General features: G+C 39.5%; 2 protein-coding genes across 6 annotated transcripts in view; one reads left to right on the top strand and one right to left on the bottom strand.

The window, feature by feature from the left end:
* The window catches only part of LOC134647172 (adiponectin receptor protein 2), a 28,120-nt gene extending 26,162 nt beyond the window's left edge, over positions 1 to 1,958 (top strand). For both annotated transcript variants that reach the window (XM_063501396.1, XM_063501395.1), the window contains one exon: positions 40 to 1,958. In XM_063501396.1, the coding sequence (XP_063357466.1) occupies positions 40 to 168 (129 nt within the window). In that variant the 3' untranslated portion in view covers positions 169 to 1,958. The remainder of the gene's footprint in view (positions 1 to 39) is intronic.
* A 643-nt stretch (positions 1,959 to 2,601) lies between these two features.
* LOC134646652 (protein PHTF2-like) overlaps positions 2,602 to 22,634 on the bottom strand; it is a 60,654-nt gene continuing 40,621 nt past the window's right edge. For 3 of the 4 annotated variants that reach the window (XM_063500513.1, XM_063500515.1, XM_063500514.1), the window contains 15 exons: positions 21,254 to 21,419; positions 19,786 to 19,947; positions 18,578 to 18,806; positions 18,349 to 18,495; positions 18,094 to 18,250; positions 13,172 to 13,239; positions 12,261 to 12,389; positions 12,089 to 12,174; positions 11,436 to 11,628; positions 11,220 to 11,351; positions 11,049 to 11,135; positions 8,978 to 9,133; positions 8,805 to 8,900; positions 8,579 to 8,704; positions 2,602 to 6,633 (listed from right to left, as the gene is read on the bottom strand). In XM_063500513.1, the coding sequence (XP_063356583.1) occupies positions 6,613 to 6,633; positions 8,579 to 8,704; positions 8,805 to 8,900; positions 8,978 to 9,133; positions 11,049 to 11,135; positions 11,220 to 11,351; positions 11,436 to 11,628; positions 12,089 to 12,174; positions 12,261 to 12,389; positions 13,172 to 13,239; positions 18,094 to 18,250; positions 18,349 to 18,495; positions 18,578 to 18,806; positions 19,786 to 19,947; positions 21,254 to 21,419 (1,955 nt within the window). In that variant the 3' untranslated portion in view covers positions 2,602 to 6,612. The remainder of the gene's footprint in view (positions 6,634 to 8,578; positions 8,705 to 8,804; positions 8,901 to 8,977; positions 9,134 to 11,048; positions 11,136 to 11,219; positions 11,352 to 11,435; positions 11,629 to 12,088; positions 12,175 to 12,260; positions 12,390 to 13,171; positions 13,240 to 18,093; positions 18,251 to 18,348; positions 18,496 to 18,577; positions 18,807 to 19,785; positions 19,948 to 21,253; positions 21,420 to 22,634) is intronic. The other variant, XM_063500516.1, reaches the window with a different exon arrangement.

The following is a 22,634-nucleotide window of genomic DNA, read 5'->3' as shown; positions in this document are numbered from 1 at the left end:
CTTATGTCCTGCTGTTTTTGTCCTTCTTTCCCTCCGCAGTTTCACTCCCATCAGTTGTTCCACATCTTGGTGGTCGCCGGGGCTTTCGTTCACTTCCACGGCGTCTCCAACCTGCAGGAGTTTCGCTTCACAGCAGGAGGAGGCTGCACTGAGGATGGCAATCTCTAACACACATACAAACATACACTGACCCTTTCATCATTTACTGACACAGTGAAAACCGTGTCAGGCACCGGTTCCTATATCCACAGATATACACGAACAGACACATACACACTCACTTCACCCCCAAACTGAAGACCGAAGTGGCTTGTCCTTCTTATAGGACGCGATTAAATCCAACTCTTGTCTGTCTGTTCCCATTTCCTCTGGCTCCGTTTGCTTTGACTATAAAACCACTTCTGTGACAGCGTGTTTTATAAAAGCAGTTTCTGAGACTCTTTCCAGGAAGTAATCCTTTTGTCCGGGAGGATACCAGACATTCAAACCTCCCTACGTTCTCTTCTAGGATTAATGGTTTGGTTTCCAGCAGAAGCGTAATTCATGCTTTAAAAAGGAAAAAAAAACAAAAAACTTTTTTTGTTTTTTGTTTTTTTTACTACTTTTTTTTTCTTTTTTGCTGAATGCTGTTTTCCAAGTTGCCTCTTTAGAGGATGCAAACAAATGAAAGTATGGGGGGGGGAAAAGAAAAAAGAATTGAGTGCAAAATTGATTCTTTCTCTCATTGTGAAGCTTTGCAAATGTGGACAAAAGGGTTAATAGTCACTTTTAAAATAAAAAAAAAAAACAATAAAAACCAAACAAAAAAAACAACTTTTCCATGTAAATAAGATTTCTAAACTTTGGGTTATAGATTTGTAAGAAATATATATTTAAAAATGACAAAAAATGATGGCAAGAATAAATATGATAGATGGTAAACCAATTAGAGCCAAGGGGGAGAGGTGTCAATTCTAGACTTGTTCCAGTGTTCGGTGGGAGGCGTTTCAAGTAACTTTTTTTGTGTAAGGACACGAGGTGGGGGAGGTTTTAGAGAAAATTTATTGGCACAACATCCAAATCCTATCAAAACATAGTACGCCGTCTCCAGGGGCGACACGGGAGTCACAGGTGTGAAAACCTTACAAACGGCGAGCAACACAGATTTCGTCTTAACATCAAAAACTATGATTATATATTTATGAGTTATCTAAATATGTAGCATCTTCTTTCTCTGATTGAATTCAACCTAAAGCTTATTTTTGCTCCACCAATATATGTTTATTTTTTCTAATATTTCCTTAAATGATTTATTGAAACGCATAAATGATACTTTTCACAATATTTTTGTAAACGCGGCCCCAGAATTAGGTAAAACTTTAATCATTAGTTTCTGGTCCTCCTACATGATTCTTGATGAGATTCATGTCCACAGACCACAAATATTTAAAACTAAAATTAAAACAATTTTCTTTCTTTCTTTCTTTTTTTTTTTTGGATTGCATTTTCATTTGTTCACTGCTGTTATTGCATTTCAAGCTTTAATTTTACGTATTTCTTTTCTTTTGTTTGCTTCATTGGTTCGTTTAGTTTGGCGAGGGCCAAAACGTTCCTCCCTCCAAACGTTACGACTTAAAGGGCTCATGATTAATTAACACGAGATGAACTTTCAAGTTTATACCAAAATCTTACAACTTGCACAATAAAACACTTCTGAGCTTGTGTTTCTGGGGATGTGTAAACTTTTAGGTGTGCAAGTAAAAAGAAAGTTGATCGATCGTCTTTGCATTGCAAGAAGAATTTTTTGTTTTCATCTCCTTTTTTTTTTTGTTTCTTTTTCTTTTCTCTAGTTTATATTAAATTATTTCTCTCGGGGAGGGCATACTGTCTGAAGCACACAGTTCGCTCTGGTGGAAGTGTTTGATTGCAATAGACCTTTATATCTGCTGTATTGTTCTAATAAAAAGGTTTTTGAAGCAGTCACTTTGTCTTGGAGGTGTTATTATATACACAACACTGAGATTGCATCACATAATCTCCTTGTTTCCTGTGTTAGTTAACACTTTACTTAAGCTGCAGCTGAGTTCCAAGTTTTAAAATATTAGGTTATAGATGATTTACAATCATCCTTCTACCCACACTTGGGTGTTGGGTATGAAAGATTCCATACATGTCGATACAAAATAACTGCTCATGTAACCCTCTCCTCTGGGGTTCCTTGTGTAGTGGGATTCAACAATGTCCTATCACCTGATACAGGCTTTACTGACACCTTACTGGATAGAGATGCCGGCATGTGGGAATTGAACTTGAGACACTGTATCCAGAGGCGTGTAGTCTTACCACTATGCTATCCAGCTTGTGCAGTCTGTCAGTCAGACAGAAAAACTGCAGTTGCAAATTTTTTCTTAATAATTTTCCTTATTTTTTAAATTTAATGTGTGTTTACAACGCGTTTTAAGTATAAAAGTGCAAAAGTCTTGATGGATCCATCATTTCTCTATATTTTGCTAGGAAAATAGGAAATGGGTGCTGTGATTTCTTGAAACGTGCACACATACATGGCAACATTAAGGCAAAAATGGAATTGACAAGCTTGAAGGTGAATATTTGGTATGAGCACCTTTATTCTTCAACACCATCTGAACTCTCTTAGGCAGTTTTTTTTCTTGTAATTTCTTTAAGAGTCTGGAAACATTCAGAGATGACTGATCTGTTGATTGATTAGATATTTTTGCCGTAAGAAGCAGTTGATCAAGTGCAACTGTAAATATATAAATATTTAAACAACTGAAGGAAAAGGATAACACATAAACAGTTAAACAACAAAAGAATAAAGGATTTAACATCTTTTTTTTTTTAATTATTCATATAAAAACAGATCTTATTGAAAGACCAGTTCACAAGAAAAACAGTAAATATTTAGACTTTTGGAAAACAGCATCATAACACAGTCCTTTCCTCAGAGTCACTCTCATATACACGATTCAAACATCTCGTTCCTAAAAAACAAAAACAGTCGAGCATGCCTTTTCTAAAGAGGGTGAGGAACAAACATCCTGTACAAATAAATGATGAAAGAACAAAAAGGAAATATTCTTAAAACCAGAACGCTATAAATACATTCTTTAACCAGCAGAGACAAACAAATACAGTTAAATTAAAAGCACTTTGGTCTTCCTCCTCAAACACACTGAAGATGATTATGCTCGCATTTTTATGAATGAAGCTTGTTCCAGTGAACCGAGGCAACCATTTGTTTCTTTTCTGTGGGCATCATTACTTCACGTACCGTTTCGGATTTAATTCACACAAATCATCAGTACACACGCTGAACTAGCATTCGCTATAACACCAGAAACACACAAACTGTATCACACAGAGTGATGTTTAAAAGAAATTGTTGATACAAAGTAACTTTTCTTCCATTGAGAATGTGTTTTTAAAGTGCATGTCTTTGTTCTCACACAGACACAAGAAAGACTTCACTGAATTGTCGTGTACACCAACGTCTAAAGGAGCTCTGAGCGTTCAACAGCATTTTATGTGAAGTCCAGTCAGTTTATAAAATATCTGAATTGATTGTGACCACCTTTATTTAGGCTTCAGTTTTATTATCTGAATGAACCTCTAATTGAGATTTGATCTGGTGAAGTGAAGGGAGAGGCAGATCTCCAGTACAAGTTTCCGTTTCATTTATCCAACATTTTGCTTTTTGGGGATTGTCTTCGTAGATTTCGAAGTCATGCTAGGACAGCTGAAGCGGTTTGATCTGGGACTGGGAGTCGATAATGAAACCAGTCTGAGATTTACCAAAAAATTTTGTCGGCCCAGTCATCTCTGTATTTAAAGGGCATCCACACAGGAAGCAGCTATTGATGGGGCCCAAGGTAAGCTTTCCTCAACTTAGAGATGAATTGATGCATCTACTGGCTATTGTTAATCGACACGTTAGCGGGTTGAAGATACATTAGAGCAGATGTGGGCATTATCTGACCATTGGTGGCCCATGATAATTAAAAAAAATACGCATGTGTGTGCAACTAAATACAGTGGTAATAAAAATGATAATGTTTTATGAGACGTGAGCTTACTAGCCCTGAACGAATGCCGTTTTTAACAAGATGTGGCTATTTATCATTGTCTAAATATGAACTTGAGTCAGAGGTAAAGCTGTGTGGTCATTTGGTATGTTTGAATCGCTATTACAAGACTAATCATAAAGAGAAATACAAGAACTTGACTTTTTACAAATCTACACATCCAGGGATAGAGCAGTCAAGACCAGCGTTGCGATTTTGTGAGAAATCGCCAAAAAAACAAACAAACAAACAAAAAAAACCCAGTAAACAATAAGAGTCAATTAATGTTTGGTGGAGAATGTGCCCCTCTCTCTAGTTGAACCGTAATAAGATGGACTGAGGACACTGCAGGAAGTCTAGAGCTTCGGTTGGAAAAACTAAGAGGACAGATTTGACTTTTCCTCTTTGGCCCTGGATGAGACGTGTCGTCTCATAGTCTAGACAGACTAGTTACTAATTTTTGTACGTAAAAGAACGGAAGGAAAACATATTAGAAAATGGGGCAGCAACGCAAGGTACTACGACACGGACTTGTTCACAGAACTGCATGCTTGGATAGGCTCGAGCTGATGGGCTCTACAACTGCTGTCGTACTTTAAAAGCAGACGCAACATTAAATGACTGAAATGAACCCAGAACTGAAACTGGTATTTCTGTCAAGAGTTAATTTTTGTTGATGTTGCAACTAAAATGGTTTGTTCTACTTTCAGAGGAGCGTGAGACTGAAGATGGTGACATAGGCTACCACACAGCTGCCAGGTGGCTCAGTCTGGGCAAAGTGTTAAAATAAATAAATATCAGATACTGAATCTGACTTTAATGCACTTGTTTAGGCCCAAAACCGACTGGATCTCTCTCACTGAACAAGAACTGAAAAGCTCCATTAAACTACCAGCAAAGTAGCAGTAGCACTTTGTATAACTGTAGACTTATTTTCACAGTTTTGGGGAATGTTGAAATCAAATAACAATAAAATGTTGGCCTTTCTACTATCCCCATTTCACATTTTTATTGCCTAATTGTAACATCTACTCTTATCAGTTGCAGCTTAAAGAGAGAAAATATTGAGCAGACTTGAGTTCAGCTTATTGGTGCAGCCCTCCACGACAGTCTGTTTCTCATGCGGCCCTTTGGGAAATAAAGCAACTGATTGTCAGCTGCAAAGCCACACGTGGCAGACACATTGCTTCCTGTGTGGACACACGTTTATGTAAAAGCCCAGATCATAAAGAGTAAACCTAACCCAGAAACCTGAGATTGCTGACAAGTAAAAGGAGAAACTAATGTAGAGTCTTTGCATGTGTTCTGAACAAAGAAAGCTGACAGGCGATACCGTCGAGCCGTTTGAAGCCAGTTTACCTGCAAATTTAATGGACACAGTAGATGCTGTGTCAGCTCTCTGAGGGAAGTGTTACCATCTACTTGCGTATTGCTGGAAATGCTGCTGAAACCACTGTCTAATAGTGAAGAATAATTGTGGACATGTTCGGTCTTCTTTCTGTTCACACATCTGCGGCCGTGTCGCTTTTATCCCTTTTGGTTTTGGTAAATGTCATCTGCTCTCTAGTTTTGTTTTGCTTTTAAATACCTGGAGAATGGAACTGTTAACTTCCCTTAAAAGATATTTGCATGTGGCCTGAGTGTGAACAGGTGCAAGACACCAGCAAATTTCTTCACCAAACCAGTTAGCAGCTTGATCTAAAGGTTTCTGTGTGGAGCATTTACTCTATCTTAAAGAAAATATTACACCTTCAGTATTTGTTTGTAATAAAATTAAAAAATGTTTGACGAACTCAATTAGTTTGAATAAAACCACTGGACTAACGTTTGCTTTTTTAAAATCTGTTTTGTTTTGAAACTCAACATATAAATAACATTCAGTTTAAGCAAAAAAAACAAAAAAAGGAAAAAATACAATAAAATATTTTTGCCTGCAAATGAGTTAAAATGAAAAGCTGCAGATGGAGCTGAGAACCTCAACCATCACTTAATAATAATTTATGTTCACACAGCGTTCCCCCTACCAACAACTCGGGGGGGCAAGAGGAAAAAAATAATAATGGGGGGGGGGGGGGAAGAAGCACACTACTGTGTTTTTGTTTGTGAAGTGAAGATAACGTTACTCCTGTTGAAGCCAACTTCATGTGTGTAAATGCAAAAACCATCCCAACAAGTCTTGATCCGTCTAAAACGACAGGGGAGATTTGCTTTAGAGCAGGGGGGAGGAAAAAAAACAAACAAGCGAGAAGTCTCCCCTCCAAAGCGGTAACCTAGGGGAAACACTCATAACACTTTTGTTGACAGGTAAAAACCGAACTTTGTGTCACAAAACACAAAAACATGAAAGAAACTAGAATTCAAATAAAGCCTAGGTATAAACACTGAATGGGTAAATAAATAGTCCGTGAATTGCACAAAGTGGAAACGTTGAAGGTCAAAGCACTCTGATATGTCGAGGCTGAGGCTCGGTCTCTCGGTGGGTCGGGCCAGTCAGACGAGCGTTCAGCCAGTCAGTGAGAGTGAAGTGTTGACGCTGTTTCTCAGTCCACTGTCATGATTTGATCTTCCACAGCTGTGAACGGGAACAAACGGTCACACGTCAGACACGCAAATCGGAGAATTCAGCCAATGAGCAGCTACAGTTTAACAACAAAACGCAGGAAAGGTATCAAAGGTAAGATCAACAGTGCTGCAGGAGGAGCCAGATTAGGTGTCAGCTTATTAGACATTTGGTCTACTTCGTTTATATCTCTGCTAAATACTGGAAACTGTACCTAACAGTATATAGCCAGGTAAATCTATTTTATTTAAACTACGCAAGCATACCATGCAACAGAAACCACCCGAGTTTCCTTTTTCTTTTCTTTCTTTTTTTTAAACCTGCCTAGATCACCACAGTAACTTACAGTAGTGTGCAAAAGTCTTCATTTTTTATAGTTTGCTAGGGAAATGGGTGGAACAGTTTATTGAAATGTGCAAACATACATGGAAATACAGAAAACAGGCAAAGGCAAAAACAGAGTTTCTACAATTCTAATGAGCTTGAAAGTCTATATTTGTTCGACATTTATTCCTCAACACAACCTGAACTCTTAGGCAGCTTTCTTCTAATTTCTTTAAGCGGTGTCCAGGAATAGTTCTCCATGTTTCTCGAAGGACATTCAAAGCTCTTCTTTGGATGTTGACAGCATTTTGTTCCGTTCTCTGTCAAGTTGGGCTCTGGCTTCTGTAGAGGCCAATCCATAACTGCCCTTCTTTTGTCCCCTTGTTGAAATTTGCCAGATTTTCATCTAATCGTGCTTTAAGAATCACCTTGTTGGTTTTTTAAAAAAGCATATCAAACTGTGTTATCTTTATCATTTTTGTAGATTCAGCTAAAGTGTTTTTCCAACATGGCGAAACACACAGTACTGTACGCCCTGCTAATACTGAGCTGGACCTCCTTTTACATTTAGAACTGCCTTCAACTTCACTGGTTCTTTACACTAAGCTGTAAGTGCAATATAGATTTTCTGCTGAAGGAAAACATATTGCAAAAGAAACCTGGATCAGCTGTGTCTCAATAGTATCACAGGAGGCTGTGAAGTTACAGCAGTAAAAAATGCAAAAATGCATGATCACAGGAACTTTGTGCATTCAGCTGGTCATGCACATGTTTTCATGCCTAATCGTAATCTGCTACCACAGCTAATATATAACACAGAATAGAAAAGAGTAAATTTTGCTTTAATTTGGGTAGGAACTAACATGATTTCAACATCTCTGTCATTAGGTTTTGAGACACGGTCAGTCCTGAATGCACCAGTGTTTAAATCCATCAGCTCTAATATGCTAGAATATGTGACAGACAAATGGCAGCACTAAGAGCACACTGAAAAAACAAATATTAAGTTATGAATTCACACTTTCTACAACACAGATCTCTTATTTGCAGCATCATTGGCTTTTACAATTAGAATTTTTATAGCCTGTCTTTTGTGAATATCTGTCACCTGTTTCTGTGATAATATCTCTAAAGTAGGCAGCAATTAATCCATTTTTGTGAGGAAGACAAGCGAAATGACACACCAAGCACCCCCTGTTGCATGAGCTCGTCCTGAGCTGCCTCAATCAGAAACGCTGCTGTGACACCCGTCATCTCTGCCTGGATTTCAGATTTTTGTTGAACCAGCTAATGCAAAGAAAGCCTGACTACGACTGCCTTTGATTTTAAATTTGTGGTCATCTGCTCCCTCATAGGTCAGAATTCAGCACACGTACTTCTCCATCACAAACTCATCTTCCAGGGATTTGATTTACACTGCAAGATTATGACATGTTTTAATCCAACATATCTTGAAAACTCAGTTTTGGTGCTAAAAAAGGATTTTCAGCCCACATTGTCTTCACATGAAACTAGAATCTATTTTGCACCTTTACTGTTTTACTTCCTCAAAGGACAGGGTTTTTTTGGGGTCCATCACAGGGCAGACGTGAACAAATACATGTGACTAAAGAGCGTTCACGCATAAAATTACCTTCAGGTTAAATCCTAACAGGTCAGATATGACTCCTGACACAGCAGACAGGATGACCACCTGGGTGATGTTGTAGAGCAGAGGGTTCATCGTCAAACCGTACAACCTGAACGGACTATCCAACTCCTGGAGAAAAGGAAAGGAAAAAAAAAAAGTCAGATTGTAAAAGCAGGGGCAGTTGGTGCCAGATGACCAACAAGAAAGGATATTGAGACAGTGTGTGCACCTTGAGTAGTTTGGTTGCCAGTTTTAAAACATTGTTGACCAGTGTCAGCTCCTCCTTCTTGTTTGGCTTCTTCTCCATCTTCAGATACAGGTTAATCTGTGAGAAACGCAGTGGATCAGGGTCAGAGTTTGGACACGACACTGATCACACTTGTATATTGTGTGTGTCTGTACCTGTTCAGTGAGCAGGATGGAGGTGTTGCTATACTTCTTGCTGGTCTCCGAGCCCAGAGTGACGAACCGGAGCAGGAACAGAGTCAGACTGGAGCACCAGATCACCAGCTCCCAGTTATAGTGACAGTCCAGGAACGTTTCATGGACATGGAGCAACTGGAGGAAGAGAGATAAACACACTGTTCAGTTTCTAAAACCAAAAATAAAACAGACTTGCTGTATATGAAACACCACATTTGTAACAAGCTGCAGTGTCTTTCAACTCATTATTTCTCATTTTTACAGCACAGGTACTGTAAATGTCACAAAATAATTATTCTGAAGGTCGATGCATTCACATATTTGCTCTTTATCAGTTTTACAGATCAGCTTTACTTGAGCTGACGTGTTTGGCTAATTGTCTGTATGACTGACCCCTGGTGGCATAAACTGTGCAACACACATGTAAGCCACGTCTGCATCATGTGCAGGTTTAGGCTCTGCAGCCAATAAAAACTTGTTTTACTGGCTAATGTGGAAAAAGCTGTTATGTAACATCTTGAGGCCTCACAGCTTTTCAGGTAAAGATAAAATCTTTTTTGATTACAACATCTTTAAAGTGACTATAACTGGCACGGCCGGATTACCCTGCAGTGCTATCTGCTTGATCACTTTTTACACACAAACAGAGCTGATGATGTCAAACACTCCTTCAGTTCCTAAGTGCAAACAAGGATGGCGGTGTCACTGAAAGTTAAAACAGTCTAATTCTTTCAGTGCCAATAAACAAACAAACAGTGAAAAATAAAATAGCAGCAAAGTTTAGTGGGTTAGTGAAACTGGGCTACATGATATATACTGATGAGCTACCTGGTGGGTAGCTATAGTGTGATTAGGCTTATGCAGGCTGTTTTTTTTCCCGTAAGTTCACATGAGGGTCCAGACTTCCCATGGACGAGAGGATTCTACACTTTGAATGGCAAGAATTGATGGTGCACAGTAGTTGCAAGCTGCTTTGATGAGACATATAGTCTCAGTCTCAGGAAGTGTGCTTCAGGTTACGCTGTAGAGCTTCAGGGGGGTTTGTGATTACGACGTAGCTACAGTGCAGGTGTCCTGCTGAAGCATAAATTCCCAGTTAAAAGGGATTTTTTTCCTTGAAGTGTTGAAATAATTAGTACCCAGGTCACTGTGAGTCCATGAGCTGTAGTTTAGAGTTTTTAAAAAAAGGTAGATTAAAGACAACTAACCGAAGAATGACAATTTAATATACTCTGAGAACCGTGTAAAGAGGAATCTTCCCATTGAACTTTTTGTGATTTCCTGCCTCTTTGGAGCAAAAAGAGCCCATACAAACACATGAGATATCAGTGAAAAGCCCACGATGTTCTCTATTCAGTACATCAGGACTTGGTCAAAAGATATAGACAGGGGTGCACATAAGTGGTCTGTAGGTGTGCATTCGCTGTCAAAATAAAAGACGCGCACCAGATAAGAAGTTGTAACGCGCGTTTGCGTACATAAGATTTTCTGACAGACATTTGTTTAGAACTCTTAAAGATGTCGAAGAAGCAAGCTCCTTTAAGCAATTACTTTGGTGTTCCTCCACCTCCAAAGAAATGTCAGAAGGAGTCCGAACCGCAAAAGAAGCGCGTATTCTCGGAAAAGTGGTTTCAGGAGTTGACCTGGCTTCAAACAAATGATGAACACAAAGAGATGCATAATATGCCGTGAAAATCCCACTCTAGCGGACAAAAACAGTGCCTTTTATATGTGCGCAAACGTGCGTTGCAACTTCTTATCTGGTGCGTGTCTTTTATTTTGACAGCGAATGCGCACCTGCGGACCACTTATGTGCACCCCTGGATATAGACCAAAAACAAATGTCCATCACAGAGGACATAAATGAATCGGCTGGTTCTCATTTTAGGGGACTATTTAAAAACAAACAAACAAACAAAAAAAAAAACCCTGTAGAAAGTTAAAAGGGCAAGAGCAACACTTTTTGTAACATTTCTCTCCATGATTTATCCACTTTGTAACTTAAAAAAAAACTTGTATATTTTGCTGATTTGACACCTTCAGAAGTTACCTGAGCACAGCAGATGAAGACGACTGACAACGTGAGCAGGAAAGCAGACGATACAATGACATCCACCGAACGCTGAGGACCCCGTCTCTGCAAATTCAACAGTTTCTCCATTTGTCTTTACTTAACATTTAATTTGTTCCAGTTGTACATTTAAGACTTTTACTTTTGTACCTTGAGGTAGGAGCGTAGCGACAGCCACATCTTGATGTTCTGAACTTTCTTCAGCCTAAAATGTGGGACCTCAGACTTCCTCGCTCTGCGGGCCGAAGTCAGGTGACCGAAAAGTTTGGCAAACAGAAGTCTCTGAAACATCAACGTGATTGTAAGTACAGGGACCGTTTATCTGACTTGCAAATGATCAGCAGACAACAGCTTTCATCTGTGCACCTGTTTGTATGTCCTCTCTGCTACGCTGAGCAGGAAGAAGAAGAGCCAGATAAGGCAAACGCGCACCAGGAAGCTGAGCGTTACCATGGTGATTACCAGGACATCTGAACCAGACCCACACCCCAGCGCCACAGACAGAAGCTCATTGGCTGAGAGAGTGGTCAGCTGATCCAGGTCACGGTACTGAGCCAGTCTGCATGGGAAAGGAGGATGTAGGTCGGAAAATAATAAATCCACACATTTAAATTCTTAAGTTACTATATTTTTAAAAATGATACCTTGCCAAACTGTTTCAGATACATGTAACAATATTAAACACACGGGCATTAACATGATCATTCAAACTGAATTTTAACTTCTAAAAATGCAGTTAAAAAATGAAAACTGCTATTATGACGAGTAAACATTACAGTTTTGCATAATCATGGTTAGAATAACCATGTCGCTGTGGAAATCACCACATAGGTAGGCGAGTTGGCTTTCTCAAATAAAATTATTCACAGATATGTTCTGGATATTTACTTTTGTCCTGGTCAAAACCATTCTTAACATTCATAACAGCTGATTGTCACTGTTCAAAAGCTTTCATTTGGACCACTATTCAAATACTGACCACACGTGTTGTATGCTGGGGTTTGTGTTGTATGGATTACCTGTAAGCAAAGGGTGTGAGCCCAAGTGCTACTGAAACTAGGTTCCCAAAGACCTGGTAACCGATTCCAGGAGTGTAAAGATTCACCTGTGAAAACATACAAATTATATGAGTACGGTGCCCTCGTTAGTGTTTCAGGCCTCATTTTTGCTTGTATGGAAAGTGTCACTCACTCTGTTCATGATCATGCCGCTGATCTCTAGGACAGACATGTCTGCTTTCTTGCACTCGTTTCCCTCCCACACGATGGCGCTCACCCTTTCCAGGCCGGGGTTGGAGCTGTGCAGCCAGGGAAGGTGACCCTGCAGGGAAACCAAACACCATTAAATACTGACACCTCTCGTCATGGCAACTACTACTACTACAGATCATCCCACCCCATCCCTATTATCCTCCTCTGTATGTCCTCTTTCACCATGTCCACAAAGCATCTCCTTCTCTATCCCTTCTGTGTGACAGCTCCATATTCGACATCCTCTCTCTCTCCTCTGCACATCTCCAAACTGCTCAGCCTGAGCATCCCTCTCATATAATCCTGTATAATCGTACTCAGGTCTCACTACCACCTTGTAAACCTTCCCCTTCACTCTTGCTGCCATCCTTTTGTCAGAAATCACCCCTGACACTCGTCTCCACCCAACGTCTTCTCCTCTTTTGTGCACCATCCAATGTCTTGGATGATTGACTCTAGTTGTTTAAATCCTCTACCTTCACTTTCTCTACTCTATTTAGTGAAACTACTCTGCTCTATTACTGCTAAAAGTGGAGGTAAAAGTAGGGTGACCAAAATTCCTGTTAAACTTCAAGTCATCCTAGTGACATATAGTTATGTGACGTTTCCTCCCATGAATTTGTCATAACTGTTATACACGTCTTGGCTCACTGTTTTCTTCTAATCGTGATATTGTAATGATTTGGTCTAAAGAATAGCTAAGAGACAGAGTAGCAAGATTCCTCTATTCCTGTGTGAAATACAACAGAGTATAAATAACCTCCCTCAGTCATTGAAAAAGTTTGGTTACTCAAGTTTTAAGTACTTTAATCAACAAATCCTCAAACTCTAAGTGTGAGAGTGTTTACAGACCTGATGGAAAGGGTCGTCTCTGTATTCCTTCTTGGCCGGACACACAGGCGTTCCTCCTCCTTCTCCCTCTGTGAGGAAGAGCAGCGATAGTGCTTATTTACATGCAGTCATTGGAAGGTATGCCAGGGTTCATACGCATTTTTCAGAGTCAAATTCAAGCACTTTTTAAGCACTTTCAAGGTCCATTTTCATGCTTTTACAGCACATTACCAAAAAAAAAAAAAGAATGCATGATTCCCTTTGCATCACCTCAGCAAGACCATGTAAAAATTAAAACAAATCATCTCAGGTCGACTTAAATGTTCTTTGTTCCCCTTTTGTTAAAACAGAAAAATGAACCACACAAAAACACTGAAAAAGGAAATGGTTGCCTTATATGCATATAGTGTACAAACCCAAAAAACACATTTCTCTTAAAAATTAAGATGCGCAAATGTAAACAAATCAACTTATTAGAGATATTCATTTCCACTTAAACCCCCCCCCCCAAAAAAAAACAACCCCACAAAACAAGAAAACTTCACCAAACGCCACAATAGTAACACAGCAAGGGCAAATTAATAAGTCTTCTCATCAGATACTGATGCTTATTTCCTGTGTGACACAAAAATAGGAGACAGATGTTTGTTTCTTTTTAACTAGTTAAACACCCACGCCCAGAAAAATGGGGGCTAAATGGAGGAGATCACGTTTAAACGGTTATAACACAAAGATCAGAAATATAAGTGCCGACATGAGTAGTGTCACAGGTAATATCCATATTTTGATATATGATTTACATGTGAACCAAAGCATATTTTTAAAAGGTGTTATATGCTATAAAACACTTTTAAAAATTAGGTGAAGGAAATAAAAAAATCAAATGTTTCTATGTTTGAGTCACAGTAACTTTGACATAGTAACATCTGCAGTAATATTTACACCTCTGCTGACATCTCACAAGTGTTAGCTTTATTTTGTGACCAAGACGGTTTACACAGAGTTTGTAATTGGAGAGAAATACTCCATTTATTTTGGTCATTTCATTTTCGAGCAGAAAGCTCACCCTTGTTGTTATACCCTTTAGATGAATAGTTTTTTAATTAAATACATATTCTTTAAATAATGTTCCCTTTTATAAAAAGTAGGATAATAATAAAAAAAAACAACATTTATTATAGCTCTATTACGTAGAAAAAAACCTGTCTTGTTTTCTGTTATATAATATTAGGGATGTTTGTGACAATTAATTTCTTAATTGACTGGACTAACCAAGTAGTCTAAAACTAAGAAACACTGAAATTTAAGTTAAGTTTGAAAAGTGTTTAAAAAAAAAATACCCCATTCCAAAATGCCTTGTGACAATCTCATTGGCTTACGGAGTGATGATGTCACAAGGAGATCTTAAGAATCTTAAATCCTTTGAAGTTTTCCCTTAAATAGGGGTGAGAAACAGCAATATTTAGTTCGTTTCTTCGCAGCATTTGTGTTTGCAGCCTTTAAAACGTTCACCGCAGAAACATTTGGAAACTCTTCAGAGTCATCGTATACGAACTCCAACATGTTTTCAAGAAAACACAAACCAAGTCAAAAAGATTACGCCGCCTCTCCTTCCTGGCGTGGCCGGCCAATTTCCCCAAATGGCGTCTTATCCTTCCAAAAAGCATTACAGGACAGTAGGAAGGAAAACTACCATCTCCAGAAAAAAATTCAACAAATTGAAGAAGAGAAACTTCAACTGGAAGAGAAGTGTAGACTAATGGAAGCACAAAACAAAGTCCTGGAAGAAAGACAACAGCGCCAGCCTGACATAAAACTTATTAATGAGGGCTGGGGAATCAAGTTTGGACAAGCCCGAGAGCAGATTGTGTTCCTCATTAAGGAAAACAAGCAAAAGAGCGCAGAACTAAAAGAAATGACCAACCAGCTTCAAGACAGGAAAGCGACGATTGATGAGACACAATGGGAACTCCAAAACATGGACCAAAGGAATCAGCTGCTCCAAAGACAGTTCGATCAAGCTGTAGAAAAAAATAAAGAAATCCTCCAACAGAAGGAAGACCAGGACAGAAAGCAAAGAGACACTCAGCACGAACTCAAAGGCATGCAGGAAAAATACAGAATGCTGAAAGTGAGCTTGGATCAAACACTGCGCCAAAATAAAGACCTCCTTCAAGAGAAAGAGCAACAGCAAGAAAGACTGAAGGAAGGAAAACATATTGTCCAGGACTTTGAGTCTAAAAATCTAAAACTGCAGGAGTTTTGTAATGAACTGAAGGACAAAACAAGTGAGCTGGAAGGAGAAAATGAAAAACTGGAGAAACGATGCTCACAGATGCAGAAAAGGATCGATCAAATGGCTAGAAACAACTCGGAGCTCATTAAGGGGATATTGTTGGAATTCAATAACTTGAAGCGGGAAAACACTGAAATGCAAGCGCAAAAACAACAACAAGACAAAATACATGAAGACCTGCAGCGCACGCTCCAAGAAGTCCAGGGAAGAAATGAGCAGTTAGAAGACCTGCACAAAGAAGTAGAACAGAGAAATGCAGACATGCACAAGGACAAGCTGATACAGGAGGCGGCATCCAAACAACTCAAAGACAAGCTTGAAGAAAAACAAGCAACATCAGAAGAGGTGGAACAAAGATGCCAGAAACTTGAGAAGCAAAACGCAGAAACAATCGATGAGCTCAGAAACCTCATCCTGGAGAAAAAAGCGCTCGTGGAAAAGTCCATGAAAAAGAAGACGAAATGGTTCCGCTTGTTTCGGAGGAGGGACGCTACTGCTTCCTCACCTGATGCAGCCTCGTCTTGCTCCACCTCTGTTCACCCCCCCAACCAGTCCTGGCAGTTGACTCTCCCCTCCTGAGCCTGGTTCTGCCGGAGGTTTCTGCCAAGTTTAAAGGCAGTTTTTCCTCCCCACTGTCGCCAAGTGCTTGCTCAGAGGGGATTGTTGGGGTTTTCTCTCTTCTACTTTGTTTCTTTATTTACTTATTTAACTTTTCGTTGTTACCTTGTTTTACCTTGTTTCTTTATTTACTTGTTAACTTTTCGTTGTTACCTCATTTTACCTTGTTTCTTTATTTACTTGTTAACTTTTTCTTTATTGACTTGCTTGTTTAACTTTTTTTTTTCAACTTATCTAACAAAATAAACCAATTGAATTTATCCTTTGAGTATTTTTCGTCTAATCTTTACAGAATTTTTCCAAAACATTTTCAAACATTCAGATCTGTCTTTTATTTTCTTCTTGAAACCTCATAAATGGTGAACTAAAAACCCTGGAACATGGTTTGAAACACTGAAATTGTTTCAGCTGGAACCGGCAAAGTCATACGTGCGTGCGTGTGTGTGTGTCACAGGTGACACGGTGTCACTAGTTAGGTCATCATGTTTAGGCTTATTCACTATTTAGGCCAAATCTTTAAAACGGTGTCATTGCATACACATTTTCAATTCATTTCAAATCGCACAAATGCAGAAATAATTATTTGCAGTATCTTATCTGACTTATAATGAGAATGTCATGCCTGATCATTTGCACCCATGCCACCAAAAATGGGGGCCAAAGGGAGGAGATCACATTTAATCAGTTATAACAAGAGGTCAGAAATATAAGTGCTGACATGAGCAGTACCCACAGAAACCTCTGAATCTCAGCTAAATCTCATATAAACCATTTCTACTAGACACCAAACAGTTAAAAGAGCAGTTACGTCACCATGAATCTGTGGACCGGTAATATCCATATTTTGATTTATGATTTTCTGGAGTTAAATATGAACCAAAGCATATTTTTAAAAGTGTTATATGCTATAAAACACTTTTAAAAATTAGGTGAGGGGAATTAATCCAATTTTTCTATGCTTGAGTCACAGTAACTTTGACATAGTAGCATCTGCAGTAATATTTACACCTCTGATGACATCTCACAAGTGTTAGCTGTATTTTGTTACCAAGACTGTTTACACAGAGTTTGTAATTGGAGAGAAATGCTCCATTTATTTTGGTCATTTCATTTTCAAGCTGAAAGCTCAGAAAACCCCTGAGGGTCTAACAGGTTAAAGTAAAACTAACTGTGAGATGTTTGACTACATTGCTGTCTGAACTATTGTTAAGTCCTAAATGATCACCTTTAAAGTCTTTGTGCTAATAACACCATGTACAGTAAGAAAGGCATGGAGAACAGCACTGACTGGGAGAGGCTGTGAACAGATGACACACTCAGTTCAAATCAGCATATAACACTTTAAGCATGCACAAGCACCGAACTAAAATCTATTTATCTAGTCTGTCATCTGTGATATAATTATGTAAAATTGTGATGTATTTTTCACCTCTCTTAAATAAACAGGCAGCCGTAAAGTACGAAATATTCATATATTAAAACACTTAAATTTGTCTGTTGTCTCAGTGGCTGATAGTGCCCCACAGGCCTCAGTGTGAGCTAGAAGCCATTATAATGTTTAAGTTGTTTAATGTGTAGGTGCTCACAATAAACAGATTTTGAATGAAAGCCAGGGAACTTCGGTAACACAAAAAAGTGTCTATTCTTTGTGTCCACAAACAGCAACCTCCAGTTCGTGCACTCATCCCGACTGTTCGGGGGGAGGGGCGGGGTCACACATTGAAACAGGCTGATATGCAGAGGTAAGGCAGCGCAGGTGGAGAAATTTTGCTTTTACACTTTGTGACTCATTTCATTTCTCCATCTGATAAGAAACAATTCAGTCACATAGTTATTTGTGGTGAATGAAATACAGTTTCAAGCACGTTTAAGCACCACATTTGAAATTCAAGCACTTTTCAAACCTCGAAAAGACAATATTAAGATTCAAGCATTTTCAAGGGTTTCGAGCACCCATATGAACCCAGGTATGCGTCTGAGTTTAAATGATTTTAGTACCCAGCAGATGATTTCTACATCTTCCTCTCACCTGTCTCTGACGTGCAGGACGATCGGCACTCAGTGCAGTGCAGAAAGTCCTCCCACATCAGGTCCTCGGTCTCAGACTCATGTCGAGTACTCTCTGAATCCTGAGTCCTCAGACTTGAACATCTGGAGCTGCAGCTGGTACCAGACTTGGGGACATCCTGACAGAAAGGAGAAAATGACTGTCATTTGTTTGAATTTGTCCAGTATAAATGAATGAATGAGCTTCCTGTGAAGGAGTTAATGTGTCCATGCTAACCTCCACAGTGTAGTGTTTCTTATAGTGGTGCGTATTCTTGCGATTTCGGAGTGCACAGTCACTGTTCATTCTTTCCACTCCCCTGCGGAGGGCGCTGTAGGACGCTTCAGGGTCCTCCTCACTGGAAGCCTCATCCGACGCCGGCTCCTTAAAAACAAAGTGACATGAGAGTCAAATCCAGGACAATATTAGGGTTAAAATATTGAAATAATGAACCCTGATAGGTTACCTTATTACCGCCAGCCAGCAGCAGTCCATTGTTGCGGGTAGCGTGACCGTGTGCAGGCTGCGTGTGCGGGTTCCAGCACGCCTCGTCAGCCCTATTTAACAAATCGCATCGCTGCTCGTGGAGCTGGAGCCCCTCCTCGCTACTGCGATTGGTCACGCGGCCGTCCAGCGACACGTAGCCGTTGTCCGTTTCTGTGGATTTATCGATGGAAAGCTTGGACTTCTTGGACCTTTGGTAGGAAGCGAAGGAGAGGAAGAACAGAAAGAAAACCAGACCGGAGGTCGATGGGGGGGGGAAGTGCAGAAACAGACATATTTAGATAAGCAGAGAAGTGGCAGGGCTGTGATTATTTTAAACTAGTAAATAATTACAGTTAGAAAATTAGACATGCAATAACAAACTCACAACAGGATGCATTCAACACAGCAATGTGGAACATTCACACAAAATAAACGCTTGTAATGGCAGCTAAGTCAACATCGAGTAAGATACCTGCATTGTAAAATACAACGTTTTATCTGTAGTAAATTATAGTACAGTTGGTGATACTGCTTTCTGATACTCATTACAAGAGATTTTTTTAAAACTATTTTTGGAATAAAAGAGCCTGGATCAGATAGAAGAAAGAGTGTTTTGGAGCTAAAGTGAGTGTGGCAGATAATCAGTGGATGGATTTCCCAAATAAAGAGCTACTTGGATCTCAAAATGTTCCACACTGTTGGAGTCTGCTGAAAGCTTGTTCAAGTAGAAGCATGGGGGTTAGGGCTTTAATCACCACATACATGCACACCTCTTGCCCCAATGCTTCTTTTAAACATAGCTTTATCAGCAAATTACTGGCATAAAATTTAGCTGCAAAATCCACCTGCACCTCATAAATAAGTGAAAGATCTGGCACTACAGGAAGCAGAATTTACACAGGCGTTAAACTGCAGAACTGACTTTACATTTCAGCACCAAGCTTGCCTGTTTAGTTGACCAATGAGGGGGACGGTGTTCTCCATCCCTTCCTAAATAAATGTTAGGTTATGATGTTGCAGCTAAAGAAGCCCAGGTTAGGCTCTGAGGCAAGGCTGGGTTTTTGTTTTCAAAAAACCCAACGTTTGAAATTCAGAGATCTCTTTGCAAATTAATGGATTCAAACTGTAGCCCAGCCCTGCCTATGTTCATCATCTCATTGTAGGAAGATGGAAAATGAAAATACACACCCAGCTTTACAGATATCATGCCAGAAATCTTGGAAGAAAGCGCCCAGGCTGTATGTGGTGCTGGCTGAGTGGGAGTGTGGCGCCCCCTCCTGTGTGTTATCGGTAGTGCTAGACCCGTCGCCTTCCCTATGCACCTCCATCTGAGATGCCTTCCTCAACTTCCTTCGGTTTGGAAAAAAGTGGAGAGACACTTAGAGCGGACCTGGAGACTCCTGACACCACAGCCGTGTGTCCACCGGGAGTCTGGCTGCACCTTCATCGTAACACTGATGATACGCTTCAACCAACACAGGAAGCTAAACTCAAAAAAAGGTGCTGTGACTCAGCCGGCACCCGCTGGACACACAGGCTGAAACAGATCAAAGGCAAATTCTCCCAAAATCATCATCTAGGCTGTTACTCTGCAGAAGTAGATTCATGAAATATTACAAGCTAAAATTTAAATATAATAGCATCAAAACAAAAAGATGATAAAATAAGGATTAGGATGCTTCCAATTTCACTCGTGTTCTTTGGGTTGTGAATGTGATAAACTGAAATTCTGTGTTTACTTTTGCAGGATATTAACATAAAAAAATGATTATCAAGAACGTTATTCAATTTGATTATCAGTATTTTAAAATAGGACACACAGGAGAGGTGCAGGACAGAGCTTCTTCTCAAAATTTAAAAGCAAAGAGTTCATTATGATGATCACTGGGTTAAAAAAAAGAAAAAAAAAAGTTAAATATTTTGCTGCTGTCAATTGATATGACATGTCTCCAAAGGTAGGATAAGGAAAAGAGAGAAAGGTCACACAAACAAACTTCTCTTTGATCAAATGTGATTGTACTCCTTGTGATTTTCAGACTTAACCTTAAGGTGACAGAGAACAAAGATTGATTCAGTATTGAGGCACACTATTTTTGTATCCCCAGAAAACCTTTCCAAAACAGTGGCATGGTCCAATTTTCTTCCCAGGAGTCTGAAAATTGTCTTTACGTTACTGTGAGCCAGAAAAGCAGCCACACACCAAAAAGCCTTGAACCAAAAAAAAAAAACACAAAGGGAAACTCACAGACTGCAAATCTAAACACTACAAAACACAGCAGCAGTAAGCAAACTACTCTACTTTCTCACACACACACAGAGCTCATTTCATCTTTAAGAAGTGACAGCACATTCATCCAAGGTGTTTTTTAGTAAAGATTTGAGTGTTTTATACTTGACATTAACTGAGGTCAGATACACCCCAGCAACAAAAGAGGTTTTCATTCATTTTTCTTTCCATCACTCTTTTGGTATCTCGTGGTTTGTATATCAACTAAATACTGCCTTTGTTATTTCACATCTTCCTCTTTATCTCTTCCTGACTCTCTCTTTTGTCCCTGAAGGGCTTTATCTCATGTGATGCCTTCACCTCCTCCCCATCTAGTCTTCCTAAAAGCTTTCACTCAGCAATACTTCTCAGCCCTTCTCCCTTCCTTACCTGCGTCTCTTCCCCCCACTGCTGGAGGCAGGTTTCGGGGTCCTGGTGGAGACAATCTGACAGTGGACGGTGCCCAGCAGCAACATGAGCAAGATGGCTTCAAAGACCTCGGTGGCCGGTATCCCATGAGGCTGCGGGATGGTCACATACAGGAATGCTGCAGCGACTGTGAGAAATATGAACAAACAGAATTCATTAGAGCAGAAACAGACATTAAATTAAAGTAACAGTAGCAGCTTGAAGTAGGGCTGTGCGATATGACCAAAATCTCATATCCCGATATAAGACATCTATCGTCCCGATAACGATATAAATCACAAGAATTTAACATTTCCTGTAAATTCTGTGAATCTCGGGCAGCTCGACTTGCGTGAAGTGTTTCCAGCTGGGCGTCGTGTACCTGGAGTCGAGTGTTTTAACGATGCATGACACTATACATTTTTAGACATAAGTTGTAACGGCCGCCGTTTTCTTTGTGAGTATTTATTACACGGCATGCTGCGGGGAAAAGCTTGTTCTAACGTTTGAGTCTAAGGTTTATTTTTTAGCACCTGACGGCTCTTTTTTTGCTTCTCATCCGTAAATACTCTGCATACTCTTTCACGTGATTCAGTTTATTTTGAAAAGTCTCAACAGGATCTTGAGCTTTATTGTGAAAGGTTTGTGGAAAATAAACAAGCGGACACGCGATGGTTTTACCGTCGTTGTTGCTAACGACAACGCATAAAAACAGTCGCTTGTCTGTCCGTAGCCACTACAGTGACCATCAAAACGATGAAAAAATATTGCCGTAAACAGTTTATTTTGCGACATCACGAAACAAACGATAGTGTAAAATGAAACGATAGATGTTTTTATATCGTCATCCGATATATATATCGTTATATGAACAGCCCTAGCTTGAAGACAAAACTGCAGGTCTACACATTACATACAGCTTTTTTTAATTTATAAGTTCAACAAATGAGTAGAAAAACAGTCTGAATATGACTCAAGTGAGCAAAAGCTCCTCTAATGTTAATGTTTTGCAACAGAAAAACACGCCAACTCAAACATGCAAAAAGAACTGATGAGTTTTAATATCTTCCCCTGGATTGGCCAACTTATCTCCATCCCATCCCTCCATGTTACTATTTTATTTGTTGCTTCTCTGCTTGTCTTTTTCTTTTCTTTTTTCCCCCCAGTGTATGCTCAACAATTTAAAAAAAAAATCACTTGACACTTCAAGTTATTTTCATTGTAGTGTCAGCAAGAAGGAGTGTGGTGTTTTATGTGGTGTGTAGACGAGGTCGGCAGGAAGGGTGGAGGGAGAGATGAAAAACAACAGTGTTTTCTTCAGGGTAGAAAAGGTCAACGTGATGTAGGTGGTGGTTCAGTGCTT

This window comes from Pelmatolapia mariae, linkage group LG17 (assembly GCF_036321145.2).
Source record: "Pelmatolapia mariae isolate MD_Pm_ZW linkage group LG17, Pm_UMD_F_2, whole genome shotgun sequence".
Classification (NCBI taxonomy): Eukaryota; Metazoa; Chordata; class Actinopteri; order Cichliformes; family Cichlidae; genus Pelmatolapia; species Pelmatolapia mariae.
Note: the sequence above shows the minus strand (reverse complement) of the source record. Positions and strands in the feature narration are given on the sequence as shown.